The 18,041-nt window shown below is 35.0% G+C and overlaps 1 protein-coding gene and 1 non-coding gene across 4 annotated transcripts in view; both read right to left on the bottom strand.

Moving 5' to 3' along the window:
* The window catches only part of APC (APC regulator of WNT signaling pathway), a 150,018-nt gene that overhangs the window by 24,148 nt on the left and 107,829 nt on the right, over positions 1–18,041 (bottom strand). For all 3 annotated transcript variants that reach the window (XM_047090223.1, XM_047090232.1, XM_047090242.1), the window contains exons 8-9: positions 9,510–9,614; positions 1,716–1,814 (exon numbers count right to left, since the gene is read on the bottom strand). In XM_047090223.1, coding sequence (XP_046946179.1) covers positions 1,716–1,814; positions 9,510–9,614 — 204 coding nt within the window. The remainder of the gene's footprint in view (positions 1–1,715; positions 1,815–9,509; positions 9,615–18,041) is intronic.
* Positions 17,097–17,202, bottom strand: LOC124523101 (U6 spliceosomal RNA). Its single transcript, XR_006964914.1, has one exon. It is a non-coding gene; the product is annotated as a U6 spliceosomal RNA (small nuclear RNA).

The raw sequence follows: 18,041 nt of genomic DNA, 5'->3' as shown, positions 1-18,041 counted from the left end.
AAGGGAGAACCGTGGAAAACTGGGCTTTCAAATTTTGGCCCCACTACTTAGGAATGAGCTGTGTGACACTACCAAGTTATTTGATTTCTGAGACCAGTTTTCTCAATTGCAAAATGGAGATATTAACCTAACGACATTTCCTCTGTGAATATTAAATGAAATAATACCTGTATAGGACAGTAGCTGGCATTAAAAAATGTAGTAAGGTCTTAATATGATCATTCACCAGTTACTTCAACAGGAAATGGTATTCTAGCTGCCGATTTTCATGCAGTAGTACTGCTGAATATTAGATTTTCTTTATAGTAAGAATTACATATTGATGTTGGGCAGATCTGGGGATGAATTCCAATTTAAATATGCAACAGCTGCCTGAACTTTTTTTGCTTCAGTTTTCTTATTTAAAAAAGAGGGACAAGAATACCTCACAGTGTTTTTGAGATTAGAGAAAATGTACACATAACTTCTAGCACAGTTACTGGCATACCAGAGGTCTCAATTAGCAGCTGTGAGTTATTAAAAGTATTAAATCTCATATTAACAATTATCTCTGATTACTCTAAATTCATTTCTTAAATCAGCATTATTTCAGTAATGCTTTTCCTAAGAGCCATTATATTGTCAAAGTAAAGAAAGATTATACATAGAGTATTCTGTGAAAACAGTTAATGAATTAGTGAGATTTAACTAAAAATATACTGTTTAGTTAAATTAGAATTTCATCTTTGTCAATATAATATTAAAGACTCTGGCCAACTTATAGAGATGACAACAATACAATAATTATTTTCTTTTTAAAACATACCATTCTAAAGTCCTAAAATACTTGCTAATATCTAAGAGACTCTAAAAAAACTAGCTTACCAACACTGGGTAACATTCCATTTTGATAATTTTTCTATTCACTGAATATTTATTAAACACCCTTATGTGCAGGTTCTGTGCTAGATGCTGCAAAAGATTAAGGAAAAAAGTCCCTATTTCCAAGAGAACTTCATGCAGGGGGATGTAGGTGGCTCAGTCTGTGTCTGACTCTTGATTTCAGCTCAGATCATAATCTCTTGGTTCATGAGATGGAGCCCCTTGTTGGGCTCTGTGGACGGCATGGAGCCAGCTTGGGATTCTCTCTCTCCCTTCCCCTGCTTGCACATGCTTTCCCTCTTTCTCTCTCAAAACAAACAAATAAACATTAAAAAAAAAAAAAAGAAAGGAAAAAAAAAAAAGAAAGAGAGTACTTCATGCAAACTGCAGTGACCCCGAGGAGGTAGACAGACCACAAGGGGAGGTGAGAGGAACTTGGGAATCAGAAAATGTTCTGTAAAGAAGTAAAGCCCAAGAAGGGCTCTAAAGGCTGCCTCGGATTCTGACAGTCATTTTGTGGTGGTGTAGAAAGTGGATGTGTGTGCCATCATAGGCAAGTCATGGAGGCAGAAAAGTGACAGGTAGTGCGTGGGAAGCAGCAAGGAAGCCAGTGTGGCTGGAGCTTAGAGTACTTGCAGAGAAGTGCATGATACAGCTGAAAAAGAATAAAAAACTAGCTAATTTGGCAGTTTTTATAATCCTTTTTCCTTTGTGCTCTCTTGTATAAAAAGATGTTTCTTTAAGAAGAGATGGAACCAGAACTGTCCTCTAGCTGAATTTAAAAGATGAGTGAAGAATGTTTTAGAGCAAAGTACTCATAGTATTAGTGACCAGAGTTTGTAATCTTCTGTTACCTTGGTTCCCAGATGACTTGTCAGCCTTCGAGGAGCAGAGTGTGTGCTACTAGAACTCAAAACACTGGCTGTTTCATGATCCATTCGCGCAGCTGAACCCTAGAAATTAAGCAAATTATGAATAGAATGATCTAGATTATAAACAAATAGAGCTAACTTCATGTTAAGGTGCACCAAATGAACTGTCTTTAAGGTAAACAGCTAAATACACAATTAAAAGTGTGGACATTTTAACACTCAAGATGAGTATTTTTACCCGTGAACTTAAGTAGGTTTTAAGGCAAAAATGAAGAAAAGGAGATGTGCTGCAAAAGAAGTTAAACTACTGTGTGGAAGTAACCAAACACTGAAGAAATTCTAAGAGTGGTATTTTTTCACAGATCAAAACAGATGAAACCACATTTGGTCAAATAAACATTTATTGATAGAAAGCTTTATTGATTGATGAAATGCTCTAAATTACCACAAAACTAACTAGGAATTTGGTTCAGTCTAACTTCTCCAGGAGCTCATAGTATAGAGAGGACTGCTTAAAACCTCACTGGAGAAAGACATGAAAAAATAAATAACTGCACTGTGATATTATAAGCACCACAGCAGAAAAATGCATAAAATACTTAGGGAAAACAGGAAGAAACAACTACTTGCTAAGGAACTATTAAAGGCTGCATAAAGTAACATTTAAGGTAGGCCTAGAATCTTGGAGTAGGGAGACATATAGAACAGTCTGTGTAAAGGTAATAAATATGAGAGCATGGAGTATTTGTTTAATGTGGACAGAGCACAAGGTGTATGGTGGGAGATAAAGATTGGTTTAAATTATTAAGTGTTTCATGAGTCATTTTAAACATGTTGCTTTCAAACCGTGGACGTTGTGGAGCTACTAGACTTTAGGCAGGAGGATGGCACAACCAGAATTATACCTTTAAAAGAGTATGAAAAGACAGGATGCAGAGCTCAAAGATGGCAAATCAGGAAGAGGGTATTTTCAACAGCTGAGCAGTGAGCAGGACACAAAGTAAGGAAGTGAGAATACTCTATATTAAAAAAAATTTTTTTTTAAAATAATTAGAGCGTGCGTGAGAGAGAGAGAGAGAAAATATCTTAAGCAGGCTCCATGCTCAGCATAGAACCTGATACAGGTTCTCAACTGACTGAGTGCCCTGGGGATATGCATGTGTAGGGGACAGAATCAATTGGTTTGCTAACTGACTGGATGTGAGTAAAGAGACACTGGGAGCCAAGGACAACGTGGAGGCACTGAGCTTGGATAAATGCATGGATAATGCTGGTATTAAAAAATACATAAAACTCAGGAAGAGATAACAGGTTTCAGTGTGGGAAGTGAGATCACCATTCAATATACTGACACCCAGGAAAAATGGACATGTGAAAACCAGGATGCAACTCTGGACATATTTATCTGGGGCTGCAGATAAATATGTGGGACCTATTAAAATAGAGGCCATAGCTAACACAATTCATTAATGATTAAAAATAATGATTATAAGAATAACATCCACCTAGATAGCAATATCGGCAGGTATTCTGTTGCAGTTCTTAATCTTTCAAAAGGAAAAGCTAGAATGTAAACATTTTGAAGGCAGAAACAAATTGTATGTGGTAGTAATCAAAGAGTACATAAGAAGAAGTTTCTCTTTACAGAAGTATTCCAGCTAATTTTGCACCCCTAATGAATTAATGGAGCTGGGCATAAGGTATCAGTTACTGATAATATCACAAAAAGAGAGACAACCAGACATTATGTGTTTCCTGACTAAAGATGAGAAGACCATAATGCCACTCTGAAAAAGACTTGCAAAAACAAAACAAAACAAAACAACTGAAAATCCAAGGCGAATTCTATCTCTAGATCCAAATACCAATTTACTGGAAATACAGAAGATAGAAATGTCAAACTATATACCATGGAGATGTTATCAGTAAAATCCAGACTTTGGAAAACTGTATAAAACAAATAGCTTTGGTTCTTTAACAAATAAACATCCAGAAAACAAGAGACAAAAAAGGAAACTATAGATTAAAAGACTTTGAAGACTATAACCAAACCCAATCACAAACCTTACCTGAAAAGCGTCAAATAAATTGTGAAAAATTATGACATTTATGAAACAACTGCAAATTTGAATACTGACTGGATAATCCGATATATTACTATTAGTTTGGGAATGTAATATACTTTGGGAATGTAATAATGGCAATATAGTTACACACACATATATATATATATATATATATATATTTTTTTTTTTTTTTTTTTTTTAAGTAAGCTCTATGCCCAATGTGAGAGCTTGAAGTTGAGACCCTGAGATCAAGAGTTACATGCTCTACTGGCTGAGCCAGCCAGGTGCCCAAATAGTTGTATATTTTTAAAAAGTGTTCTTATCTTTTGGAAATACAGAGTGAAATATTTATGGAAGAAACGATGATGCCGGATCGTCTTCAAAAATAAAATGGGAGGGCAAGGTAGACAGGGTACATGTGGGTTACTCTATTATTCTATCTGCCTCTGTATATGTTTGAAGTTTTGCATAGTAAAAAGTTTTAAAATGCTTATTAGCAGCAAAGTGTCCTCCTATCATTTCATTTCTTTCTCATTCTTGGCTGATCTTCATCACTACTTACTGGCTCTCACTAGAGATCTGGTTCGAAACTTTAAATAGAAAAGCTAAGAACAAATTCATAAATGAATTACACATGCAGTTATATACTAAGCAAGCAGGGATCTGACCTGTATAATTTACTTCTAACTTCGTCTTTCTATTTAACTTCCAGGGGAGATTAATCACAGATCAAGAAACACTATTTCTAGAAGGGATGCCAGATCTTCCTTCCAATTAACATATATTTACTGTTATCTACTATTTACCAGGGACTGTTAGGATATGAAAAATGGACAAAACTAGATAAAATCTTTGCCCTTCTGGAGTTTAGTCTAGTGGGGGAAATCAATACTAATAAAATAATCACACAAATAAATGTAAACTGCAAATGTAGTCTTCTTCAAAGAAGAAGAACGTCCTAGGTGGCCTATAACAATGGGATTTGTATGTTCAAGCCTCTTGGGAAAGTCATGCTTAAACGCGAAGACACGTGGACTGATGTTAATGGAGTAAAATGGGATGAGAAGAGTACTATATGGAAGGGGCATAGATTGTGCACAGGATGCCCAGGAAAAGGAAGCCCAATAAATATGAGCTACTAACAGGCCAGTGTGGCTGAAGTGGTAAGAGCAAAGTGTGACGTAAAGCTGACAAGTTTGATAAGAGCTAGATTATACAGGTCCTAATAAAGGGTTATCTTATTCTAAGAACCAAGGAAGCCAATAAAGGGTTTTATAACGAGGTGATTAAATCTTTGTAAAGATCATTCTGGCAGAAAGGATGTGGGCCAGAAACCAGTGAGAGAGGGTGTACAATGTACTTCACACAGTGATAGGGATAAGTCCGCAAGGATAGGAGCTTTGCTGCATCATGCTACTTTGATCCTGAGAGAGTCAGACAACTGATTTTCATATTCAATTACTGTCAATGGTTTTTATTTCTGGAGCAAATAATAAAACAAAAAAAGAAATCCCAAGAGGTTGTCATGTATATAGATCCTATTAAGATAGTTAAAGGAATCTTGGTTAATTGAATCACAGTCCCACAGATATAGATCACTCAGCTACATCAGGATTTGGAGTAGCTGTAGTATTGTTTTAAACAGTGACTAAAAGTAACCAAATAGATGACATTAGCAATATTAGTGCCACAGAAACACCGATTTGGTGGCAGAGTCTATGGCTAATATTGCCAAACAAATGTCTTATCATATTTACCACAGAATCTATGGCAATATCAAAATTCACCATTTGAAGAATGAATACTTGCCACCGATTCAATGTTTTTAACAGATCTCATGTTCATCACAAAAAATTCACACAATACATAAAAATGTAAATATGAAAGTAAAAACAACATAATCCCAACACTAGAGATATCATTGGTAACATTTTGAATATTCCTTCATTTTTCTATGCACGTACACACATATACATATGTACAGTATGGAAGATTACTTATTTTAAGAAAAAATATTAAAATTATTTTTCTAAATTAATAGCATGTATTAATACTCGGTAAACATTAATTTTTTTTAATGTTTATTTATTTTTGAGACACAGAGCACAAACAGGAGAGGGGCAGACAGAGAGACACACAGAATCTGAAGCAAGCTCCAAGCTGTCAGCACAGAGCCCGACGCGGGGCTCGAACCCATGAACCATGAGATCATGACCTGAGCCAAAGGTGGATGCTTAACCAACTGTGCCATCCAGGTGCCCCAAACTCAGTAAGCATTTAAACATTTACTGTCTGTCAAGTACTATGTTAGTTTGTTCGGTTACAATGGTGAGCAATGGCAATATAGTTCAGGTTAAAGGGTTTTAAAAAGGAAGACAATTAAACCTATAATAAATTGTGCTAAATTCAGTGAGAACAGAAATAGAGAGTACCTGATAGAGCACTTAATCAGTTCTAGGGAGGCAGGAGCAAGGAAAATGTCCTGGAAGAGTGCCTGCCATTTAAACTGAGGGGAAGGATGAGTAGAACACATATTGGTGAACTGAAACAGAGGAGAGTTCCAGGCAGAGAGTGGAAGGACTGGACATACTCAAGGACCCGAAGAAGCTGAAGTTGAGGGAGTGTAGAGAAATGGGGGCATATAGCGATAATGTTGAAAAAGCAGGCAACAAAGAATTTGGATTTTATTCTTTGGGCAGTGGGTAGCCACTGAAAGGTTTAAATAGATAAGCAATATAAGCAGGTATTTTGGAAGGATCACTCTGATTATAATATGAAAAATATACTAGAAAAGGCAAGGCTGAAATAGAAGATCTCTATATAAACAGAGATCTAATTTATCATTTCTAACATTTGTATGGATGTTTCATGTACCACGTAGGTTCTATGAGGCCTGGGATTGTTTGTCCTCTTCAATTCGATCTCTCCAGAGTCTACTATGACATCTGGCACATAATTTTACTTAAAAAATCATAATTATTAGTTATTAACAACAAGCTATTATGTTTAATGAGTGTCTATATCCACCAAGAACTGTATTAAGTACATATCGCATTTAGTTCTCACAACGATATCATCTTATTTTGCTAGAGGAAACACTGAAGCTCAGAGTTTATACTTGTCCAAGATCAGTCTCTCAGCTAGTTAGCAGAGGAATGGGATTAATCCCGGGACTGCTGACTCCAGAGCCATTTAACCACTTATCTCAGTCAAATGATAATTTACTCAGTTACCTATTGATTAATATACATTTATTTCTAATTTTTGTTATTACAAATAATATGATGAATCTCTTCAAACATGTCTGAACACTCTTGACTGATTACCTCATAGCATAAAAATGTTAGATATTGCAATGATGACCCACAAGGCAGGTACAGCTAGAAATTTAGATGCTTATTTACAAAACTGCTTTTCAGAAAGGTTGTTCCATTTCACACATGAGAATGCCTATAAACTTACCATTATCAATGCTGAGTGTTAATGATCTTTGTCTACCCAATGGCATCCAAAAAAAAAAAAAAATCTTATTTTGGCTATAGTTGATATTTATATATCATTACTATGAAACTGATGACCTTTCTTTTTTTTTTTTTTTAATTTTTTTTTTCAATGTTTATTTATTTTTGGGACAGAGAGAGACAGAGCATGAATGGGGGAGGGGGCAGAGAGAGAGGGAGACACAGAATCGGAAACAGGCTCCAGGCTCTGAGCCATCAGCCCAGAGCCTGACGCGGGGCTCGAACTCACGGACCGCGAGATCGTGACCTGGCTGAAGTCGGACGCTTAACCGACTGCGCCACCCAGGTGCCCCACTGATGACCTTTCCATATGTTTAAAAGTCATTTTATTTTTCTTTTTAGTTCCTGTTCATGTCATGTCATTTGTTCATGTTTTAATGATCTTTAATTAATTTATACTCTTTATGTATTTTGAAATGTAACTTTTTCTTGTTATAAATAATTGTAAATAATGAGATCTTAATTTTTGTCTTGTAACCTTGCCATAATTTTATGGTGTACTTGAGTTTTACGTTTTTATGTGAAAGCTACTGATTTTTTCCGTTTTCCCACCTCATGATTTCCCTCATGATTATAATCATTCTACCCACATTTTTCTAATCTTTATATGTATATATTTTCTAATCTTTTTATATTTTTAATTTTTATTTTTGACATGAAATCTAATCTACTTAGAATTAATTCTGATATAAAAAGTGTGGTAAGGATCCAATTATTATTATTTTTAAAGTTTATTTATGTTGAGAAAGAGCAAGAGAGTGCATGCTCATAAGCAGGGAAGGAGCAGAGAGGGAGAGAGAAAATCACAGGCAGGCTCCGAGCTGTCACCACAGAGCCCAAATCGGTTCTTGAACTCATGAACTGTGAGATCATGACCTGAGCTGAAATCAAGAGTCAGATGCTTAACCAACTGAGCCACCCAGGCACCCCTCAGTTATTAGATTTTAAATGGGATAGACAACTTATTGATAAATGAGACTTTAAAATACGTAATAACTGGAACATGATCCAAAGCATTAATAGGTGGTCTAATCCGAGGCAAACAATTTTTTTCTGTCAAGAACATAAAAATTTTCTTCTTTCTAGATATGTGGAGGAAAATATAAACTTCCCGACAAATTTCCAAAATATAAAGAATAACTCAAATGTGTTAAATATAATTTCTTTTGCCCCAGTTTACCATTTATAGCTGAAGTTTTCCCCCAGTATAATGGTAATTAGTAATACTAAAAATGAAGTATCTCTTTTTTTAACTCAGTAAAATAAATTTACATGATTATGAGACATTTTAAGCTTTAAATTTTAATACATTCCTTTTTAAAAAATATAGTATCATCAAAAACAACCAGAGACACTAAAGGAGTATTTTACATCATGAGTAGGGAAATTATCTTTAAAAACTTAGTGAAATTCTATTTTAAAAAATCACTCATTTACAACAAAAAAATATTCATTGAAAAAAATGTGGAGAATACGTAACACCCCAAGGAAAATTCTGTCATATGAGGATGCATTCCAATAAAACTCTAATAGAAAACTAAAGGCAGGATAACAAGACAACCGTTTTACATTAAACAAAAAAAATCAAGTTGACTTCCACAATTTTGCTAGCAATGATGTGATAATGGTTAAACATGACTAGGCTAGGTCTCTTTACTTTTTATGAGCATTAGTATCATTTTTTTCAATTATAAAATTTTGATTTCAGATTTATGTAATGTTAAAGTACAAAAGAAGAAAAGAATTATAACAAAGTCCTTATGATCATTTTTAAAAACATAAAAATGTCTTTGCAAATAATCCCTTTCAAAGAATGCCTTAGAGAAAGAGCAAATCTGTTCAATGCAAGCAATAACAACTAGGTCAAATCATATATATAAGCAAAATGCAGCTTAGCATTTATTTTTCAAAAAAACCCCTCTACTCATGCTAATCATTTCAGACTAAAACAGAAATACAGAATTTAGAGGTATAAAATATAGCTCTAAATTAGAAATTTTGAAACGTTATTGTTAGATGTAATAAAGAAAAATGATATAGCATTTTGGCACTGAATTCTTCTGGAGATTTCCATTCAGGATTAAGGAAATCAATAAGATTTACAGATCATTCTGAGGACTATCTCACCCCATATTCCTTTAGAAATATTTAAATAGTTAATTAAAAAGAAAACCAATAAATTTCTTTACCTGACCACTACCAGGAGTTGCCATGTTGATTTCTGCCACTCCTTGACCTTCATTCTGCCGCTCAGCTTCATGTGAGCCGGCTTCATGCTTGCTCTGAGATGACCTCTGTTAATATGGAGTTAATATCATTACATGCAAAAATGGTGTTTGCTTTCTTAGCCCACAGCTTTTTTTCCTGTCCTGTATTAAAGCTCTGAATGTATCAATTATATAGGTTTACAAAAGCAAAGAACTGCACTTTATACTTCATAACCTCCAGCATGGTTGGCAGTCGACTATTTCAGCAGGAGGAAAGTGAAGTGTGTCCCTTGAGCATTAGAGCCGCACAAGACAAAGGATTTTCTGAGACTCACAGAAACACCATCCTCCACCAGCTGTGCTCACATCACTATCAGGGATATAACCCCACTAGAATAAATAAGTGTCTCTTCCACAAGGTCACATGGTTCTGGCATTCAATGTAGCTGCAAACATTAACAGTTAAACTATTACCTAAGCTTACAAATACCTTCCGTATAGGTATATTTATACACAGAATATATATACATCCTCTGCTAATAAAAGTCAGATGAAATCAATAAGCTCTTAGAATCTGATATGAATAAAACCAAAAACCTTTTTTAATGTAACCACCATCTGTTATATGAAATGAAAATGACAGATTATATCCAGTAAAAGCAGTCATTTCAGGATAGATTATATCCAGTACACAGCAGTCACTCTGTAAAAATACCACTGCAGAATCAAATAAGTAAAATAATTTTTCCATTATTTTTCATAGCAACAATTACAAATGTGCTTGCTTGCTCTAGGAAAATGATACTCTAAATAAAAATTACCCTTTAAGAAACTTGGCATATTTAATAGTGATAAATAAATTACAAAATGGCTTCCACTAAAATTTCTTTACATACCAAGCTTTCCTAAACCATTTAAAATGTGACTTAAAAGTTACTTTTCATGCAATATTTCCATCAATAAGCCAGCATGAGTTATATGTAGGCAAGAATGAGGAAGCCCCAATAATTCAGAAAAAGAATTGTATCATCTGAAAATCACACTAGAAAATTCAACAAATTCAACAAAAGTAGAGACATACACGAAGTCAATCGAGAGATAAAATGAATCAAAAACCACTAAAAACACAAAGACTTTACACTAACATAATTAAAGATGTCAATGCAAAAGTAATTATTGAGCATCTGCTCTGTTACTTGTACTAGGTGCTGGAGACTACAGGGCTGGCAAAACCAGACATTGCTCTATGTGCTCAAGCTTACTGTCTCATCAGGGATACTATCAAATAATGAGAGAGCTAACAATAAAGTTAAAACTTTGACAAACACACTGAAATAACGAGTACAAAGTGCTGTGAGAATGTATAGCAGAGGGATATCACAAGGCCTGAGTTTGGGAAAGAGTCCTCTTAGGGAAGTACTGTCAGAACTGAGACCTAAAAAATAGGATTCCCAGGAATTCTGGGAAAAGGGACAGGGTTAGAGGAAGGTTTTAGATAAAAAGATGACGGACCTAGAGTAGGAGGGGGCATGGTTTGTTCTAGTACATCAAAAAATCATGTGCAGAGAACAGAACAAAAAAAAGGTAAAAACAATAAATCTTACTTTGTTGAATTTTAGTATAATTCTCATATGTCACTCCTGCCCTCACATAACCAATACTAGATTATTAATGGGAAAAGTTAATATAAATTGATCTTTTAAGGTAAAATTTTAATTTTAAATTTAAATGGCCTAAGTAGATAGGAAACATAGAGACCAGTTTGGAGGCTAATATATCAATGTGAGTGTGAGATGATGGTACCTGACACTAGGCAAGCAGTGATAAAGATAAAAGAAGTAGAGACAGAGAGGTAAATCTGAAGAACTTGATATGATTGGATATGGAGTAAGGAAGAGATGTGGTGTCAAGAATAATTGCTTTGTTCCTTAGCTTACACAACTGAATAATAATGGTGTCATGTGCAGAGAAGGTAATAGTAAGGGCGTGAGGATTTTTTGGAGGAGGTAGAGGCATGGTAGGAAGGACTTAGGAGAAGATCATTAATTATGTTTTGGATATATTGGATTTAAAGTATCTTTGAGACATCTTAGTAGAGATTCAGAGTAGGCAGACAGATTTAGGAGTCTGGAACTCAGGGCTAGAAAATGAATTTGAGAGCCAACAGTGTATAGAAGGTAAGTGAAGCTCTAAGCATTAATGAGATGGTCTAAGGGAGAGCTAATACAGACAAAAGAGAAGATTTAAGGAATGCCTATAATTAATGTCCAGATAAAAGAACATGAGCCTATAAAAGCCAAAGAGGTGGGAAAACACCAAAAAACAGTTGTCATAGATGCCAAGAGAAGAATATTTCAAGAAACAGGAAGCGTTAAATAATGTAGAAAATGTCAAGATTAAGATTGAAAATACCAATTTAATTAATAATACAGAAGTCGCTGATGATCCATTTGGGAGTAGAGACTAGATTGGTGTATTTTAAGAGGATGGTGGGAAGAAAATACAGACTTGGAGTCTAGAAACACCTTTAGAGTGGGGAAGTGGGAAAAGACAATGAGGGAGAGAAGGGGACAGATGAAGGAAGACAGCTGCAGGGAGAGGCAGAATTGAGGAAGGTTCATTTTATATTATGAAGACTTGAGTCTTGACTTGAGGATGTTTAAATGTCAATACAAAGGTACCACTGAAGAAGATAAATGTGAGAAAAGAAGTAAGAGTAAGAAGTCCCTGAAAAGGCAGGAGTTGAAAATCCAAAGCACAAGAAGGAAGGTAGAATGCTTCCTGATAGGAAGGGCAGACAGTTCTGATTTCTCTAGGAAGGAGGAGGTGGAATTATTAAAGGGAGGGAGATAAGTCATTTCCAAGAGAAGAATGGAGATCCACAGAAACACAGTAGTCCTGAAGGGTTACCAGGCCCATTTGATGATGGTGAGGATGATGAATATGATAAAGTTAAAAAAAAGTCTAATGTTTACTCTGCACTAATCACTTGGCATCTATTGATTCATTTAATCCTCATACCAGCTCTGTGACATAGGTATTATTATTATCCCCACTATACAGATAAAGAAACTGAGAAACAGATAATATAAATATCTGGCTTGAGGTCACATACTTAGTAAATGGCAGAGCCAGAGTGGGGATCACAAGTCTGACTTGTGATCAGACTAATATCACTAAACTAATATTTAACTAATATTAACTAAACTAATATTTAACACTTACTATCTTTATTTTCTTTCCTTTTTCTTCTTTCCTTATTTGTTATTTACTTCCCTTTATTCTTTTACTGATCCTAGGCTACAGGCCTGCCTGCACTCTTTATCACTGTCCAAAGATACTGCTAACACTGAAGGTAAAGAAACTATTGCTGATTCTTATGAAAGAATAATCCTGGGGTGCCTGGATGGCTCAGGGGGTTAAGCATCCCCCTCTTAGTTTCGGCTTAGGTCATGGTCTCACAGTTCGTGGGTTTGAGTCCCACATCAGACTCCATGAGGACATTGTAGAGACTGCTTGGGATTCTCTCTCTCTCCCTCTTCCTCTGCCCTTGTCCCACTTGTGCTCACTCTCTCTAAAAATAAACAAACTTAAAAAAAAAAAAAGAACAATCTAACTAGAGATCTCATTTCCAGCATTGCTGGACAACTTCCTCAAAGTTGTCTACCCTAGGGCTGAAAAAATTAAAAAAAAATTGTTGAGGTATTTATATACCACAACATACACCCATTTTAAACAATTTTTCTGTAAGCTTACCAAGCATCACCATAATCCAGTTTTAGAACATTCTCACCATTCTAATAAGATTCCTTGTGCTCACTTACAGTCAATCCTCATTCCCATTCATGTCTCTGGCTTATCCACTTTCTGTCTTTATAAATTTGCCTTTTCTAGACATTTTTTATAAATGAAATATATGGGCTTACATGTCTGGTTTCTTTTACTCAGCATAATGTTTTTGATGTTGATCCATGTTATAGTATGTATCACCAATTTACTCCTTTTTACAGCCAAACAGTACTCCATTGTAAGGATATACACATTGTGTTTATTTATTCACGAGTTGATATACATTTGCACTGTTTCTACTCTGGGGCTATTATGAATAATACTGCTATAAAACATTCAAGTTAAAGTCTTTGTGTGGCCACATGTTTTCACTTTCTTGGACGGGTATGCCTAGAAGTGGAATTGCTGGGTCACATGCTGACTTTATGTTTAATATTTTAAGTAACTGCCAAACTGTTTTCAAGTGGTTATACGATTTTACATTCTCAATAGCAATGTATGATGGCATGTATTTATCCACATCCTTGCCAATGTTTATTACTGTCTTTATGATTATAGCCATCCTAATGGGGTAAGGTGGGATATCACTCTAGTTTTGATCTGCACTTCCCTAATGACTAATGATGGTAAGCTTATTTTCATGTTTATCAGCCATTCCTGTATATTTTCTGGTGAAATGTCTATTCAGATCTTTTGCCCATTTTAAAATTGAGCTATCTCCCTATTAATGAGTTGTAAAAGTACTTTGCATAGGATTTTAATAAATATTTCTCACTGGCTATCTAGAGATTTTACAACCATGCTAAAATTCTCACAGCTCCTATCTTTTTGATCTCCCCAAACGTATTTGTTTGTCAGTAAATAACCCAACTGAAAAGATATACAAGAAAGTGGTAGCACAGGCTGTCTCACATATCTTTTTGTAACTTTTGAGATTTGAATCATGTGCAATAATTATATCACTTGAATTATGTACAGCATTTAAACCCTAAATCAGAGTTGTCAGCAGGTAGGACAAAGACAGTGCTGTAAGAAATATGCTTCATTGTAGAGAAATTATTTGACAGAAATCTTCTCTTTCCCTGTATACATGGAGTATGAACTAATTTATGAGTGTCCAAACCCTGGTTTTCTCCATTTTCCACCTTCTCCCACTTATCTATATTAGCAAAACAACGACAATGGAATAAAAAAACTTCAAAAAGCAAAATTAAAAAAAAGATTTTGGTTCTTTCTTAAACGTGAGATGGCACCTTCCTTTAACGTACATTCACTGAACTAGTAGACTAAATGTAACTACTGTAGGCTATGACTGACATAATCATTTTCATAACAAAAGAAAGCAAGAGAGACTGGATCACAATGGTAGATAGTTGGACCCAAATCCAATGATATGAATAAAAAGTTTTGAACAAATCCAAACAACATGAACAAGTCCCCAACCTGCAATAAACTTATACTGATGCTGAAAAATAAGGATTGCAATTAACAAATGACAATTTTTTAGGGCTTTCCAGAAGCCAGAAAGTTGGAAATTTTGGAAATACAGGGAGGGAATATGTTATAGTGGGAAAATGATAAAAGCTAGTGTAGTAATATTAATAGCAAACAACGAAATTTAAGGTGAAGAGCATTAAATGTAATAAGGAGAGCTATTTCATACAAATAAAAAATTCAATCAACTAAAAAAACAAATGTGAATATTGATTTCAAAATATAAAAGAACTTGTTAGATGCAGACAAACAGTAATAATCAGAATATAAAAAGATGGAAGAAAAAAAACATAACTAAAGAAGTGAGAAACTTGGCAGTGGAAACTCAAAGCAGAAAATGTCAGAAGAGAAAATATAAAATGCAGTGTTGCTCAATGAAAACAAAAGGCTGCCTCTTTAAAAATAACTTTAAAAATAGAGTGTAATAAGTTTAATCAAGGAAAAAAAAAAAAAGATAAACTACACTGTAAAGTCAAAGAGGTTATAACGACCAGAATAGTACCATGTAACAATACTAGTGAAACTGAAAAAGGAGGAGAGACACCATTTTTTTTCTAGTCTTTAAGAGTCAACACTGCAAAATGGACAACTTATTCCTTATATTATACATATATTATTTGGCTTTCATTGGCTTAGGACAGCCACGTTAAAACTGCTTTTAAGAGTAGGACTTAATTGTACTTGTACTTAAACTGCCTACTTAGCAAACACGTTTCTATATATTTCAAATTCGGATGTACTGCAGCCAAAGTTCCTATGATATTAAGAGTCAGGCATAAAGAAACAGGTCACTAGAAAATTGGAACTTTGGGTCAGACAAGTCTCCAGGGAGGAGGAAGAGGGGGACTGGAAATTGAGGTCAATCATATAGTCACTTATTTAATCAAGCATGTCTACATAATGAAACCCCAATAAAACTCTGGACACTGAAGCTTAGTGGAGCCTCCTGGTTGATGAACATACTGATGTGTGGGGGAATGATGTATCCAAACTCTATGAGAGCATGGAAGCTCTGCATTCTTTATCCCTCACTTGCCCCACATCTTGCCCTGTAAGTCTCCTCATTCGGCTGTTCCTGATCTGAATCCTCTAAAATAAAACTGTAACTGTATGTGTAGTATTTCCAATGAGTTCTGAGTCATTCCAGTGAACTACTGAACCTAGGCAGGTGTGGGAAGCCCCAATTTTGTAACCAGTTGGGCAGAAGTATGGGTAGCTTGGCATGTGAAGTGGGGTTATTTTTGTGAAGGACTCTACCATTAACCTGTATGTGTTATGTTAACTCTAGGTAGTTACTGTCAGAAGTGAATTGTAGTGGAACATCCCCACTTAGGGTAGAATTTACAGGAAGGTGAGCAAAGTAAAGTGCAGTTTGCTTGGGGATGCCTGATACTTGCAGTTGGTGTCTGAAGTGATGGTAGTAGTCTTGGGAATGACTTTACCCTTAAATATGGGGTCTACACTCTGGGTAGTTTCAGAACTGAGTAGAATTATAGGACACCCAGTATGTCAGGGAACAGGTATTAGAACATAGCTGGAAATAATTTTCTTTCAGAAGTTTTAAGAAGTTGGTATTCTACGTCACAGCTTCTAGTGTTGCTGTTTATGTATCTAAAGACATTTATATTTTTGTTTGTATGTGTGAAGTTGTTTTCCTTTCTCCAGAATGTTTTAGGACTTTCTTTTTATTTCTAGTGAGATGAAATGGCACCATCATGTGCCTGCTGTGGGATTATTTTCATCTGTGGTGTTAGATATTGGAGAGACCATTTTATTTGGAAAACTATGCCCCCCAGTTCTGGGATATTTTAATTTACTTCTGTGATCATTTGCTCCCTCTAGCTCCTCCATTCTCTTTCTGGAACTCCTCTTTATTTGAATATTGAACCCTCCAGGAATGATTCTCTGATTTTCTCATCTTTTCTGTTTTTCATCTCATATCTTTCTGTTCTATTTTCCGGAAAATTTATCTTCTACTCTGAGTTTTCATTTCTGCTACCACAATTTTAATTCCTAAGAACTCTTTCCTGAATTCTTTGAATATTCCTTTTGTGTACCATGGTTTCTTTGCACTATGGATGCATTATCATTTATCTGAGAACATTAATGTTCATTTTATGTTTTAAAGTGTTCTTCTTTCTGCATAGTCCATCCCTACTTCGGAATGGGCTACCTATGAAAAGGTTAAGTGAAGCTCTATACATGAGGGATAAAGACTGGCAACTACAGCTATTTTTTTGGGTGGTCCAACTGTGTCGTTTTATTGGGGAATCCTCCAATGTCAGTACATTTAGGTCTGTTTTCTTGGGTTAATCACATTTCTTGCGCAGGGGCCATGCTAATCTTCTCTGTATCGTTCCAATTTTAGTATATGTGCTGCCGAAGCGAGCACATCACATTTCTTAAAGAAGTTGCTTCTAGCACCTTGTCTGTATTATAAGCCTGGATTCAGTGAGGGTTTCAGCATTCAGTAGGTAAATTTTCACTCAATTCAGTTTTTAGCATGTAATTTCAGTTACACTGGGCTTACCCCTATCTGAAGATCTTTTCTTCTTTCTAGAATAAGTCCTTCATCTTTTGCTGGGATTAGAAAGAACTCACCCAGCTACTGAGAGTTAAAGACAGGCTCTGGAGGTGCCACCTGCTTCTTAACCATTTTCAACCATCCTCTCACTAAAATTTTAGTCACTTTTTTTAATCTTCACATCCAGAGGTAACTGTTTTGGAACTCCACAGTATAAAATGAGTTGCTTCATGACTTTCTATTGCTGACTTAGGGGTTACTTCACTGCCATATGCTAAAACAGTGCATTTATTTACCTGCTTTTCAGTTCCCCAAATTTTATGATGTTACCTCCCTTGTCTCTGCCTTTTTAATTTCATCCTTTTAGTGTCATTTTAATGAGGATTGTGGAGCAAGCATAAATAACTTTGTATGATGAATTTTAATCATGAATTACATACAAGTTATAGCTTATTTACTAGTTGATAATAGCCAAATTAAGTCAGTTATCTGATTATATGTAATTTGATAACTGAAGTAAGGTATCTGTATTTATGGCTCGATAAATTTTAATTGCATAGGAGTTATTAAAAGATCAACATAGTCAAGGTTTTTGATAATTCATTTAATTTCATGAAAAAAACTTATGAAGTGTCTCCATTCTCTAGAAGAACATCTATATTTCAATGTCACATTAATTATACATATTTTCTTCTCTTAGAATAATT

The sequence above is a fragment of the Lynx rufus genome, unplaced genomic scaffold (genome assembly GCF_022079265.1).
Source record: "Lynx rufus isolate CCGP_SWC_20201006 ecotype Redwood Valley unplaced genomic scaffold, mLynRuf1.p SCAF_1, whole genome shotgun sequence".
NCBI classification, from domain to species: domain Eukaryota; kingdom Metazoa; phylum Chordata; class Mammalia; order Carnivora; family Felidae; genus Lynx; species Lynx rufus.
Note: the sequence above shows the minus strand (reverse complement) of the source record. Positions and strands in the feature narration are given on the sequence as shown.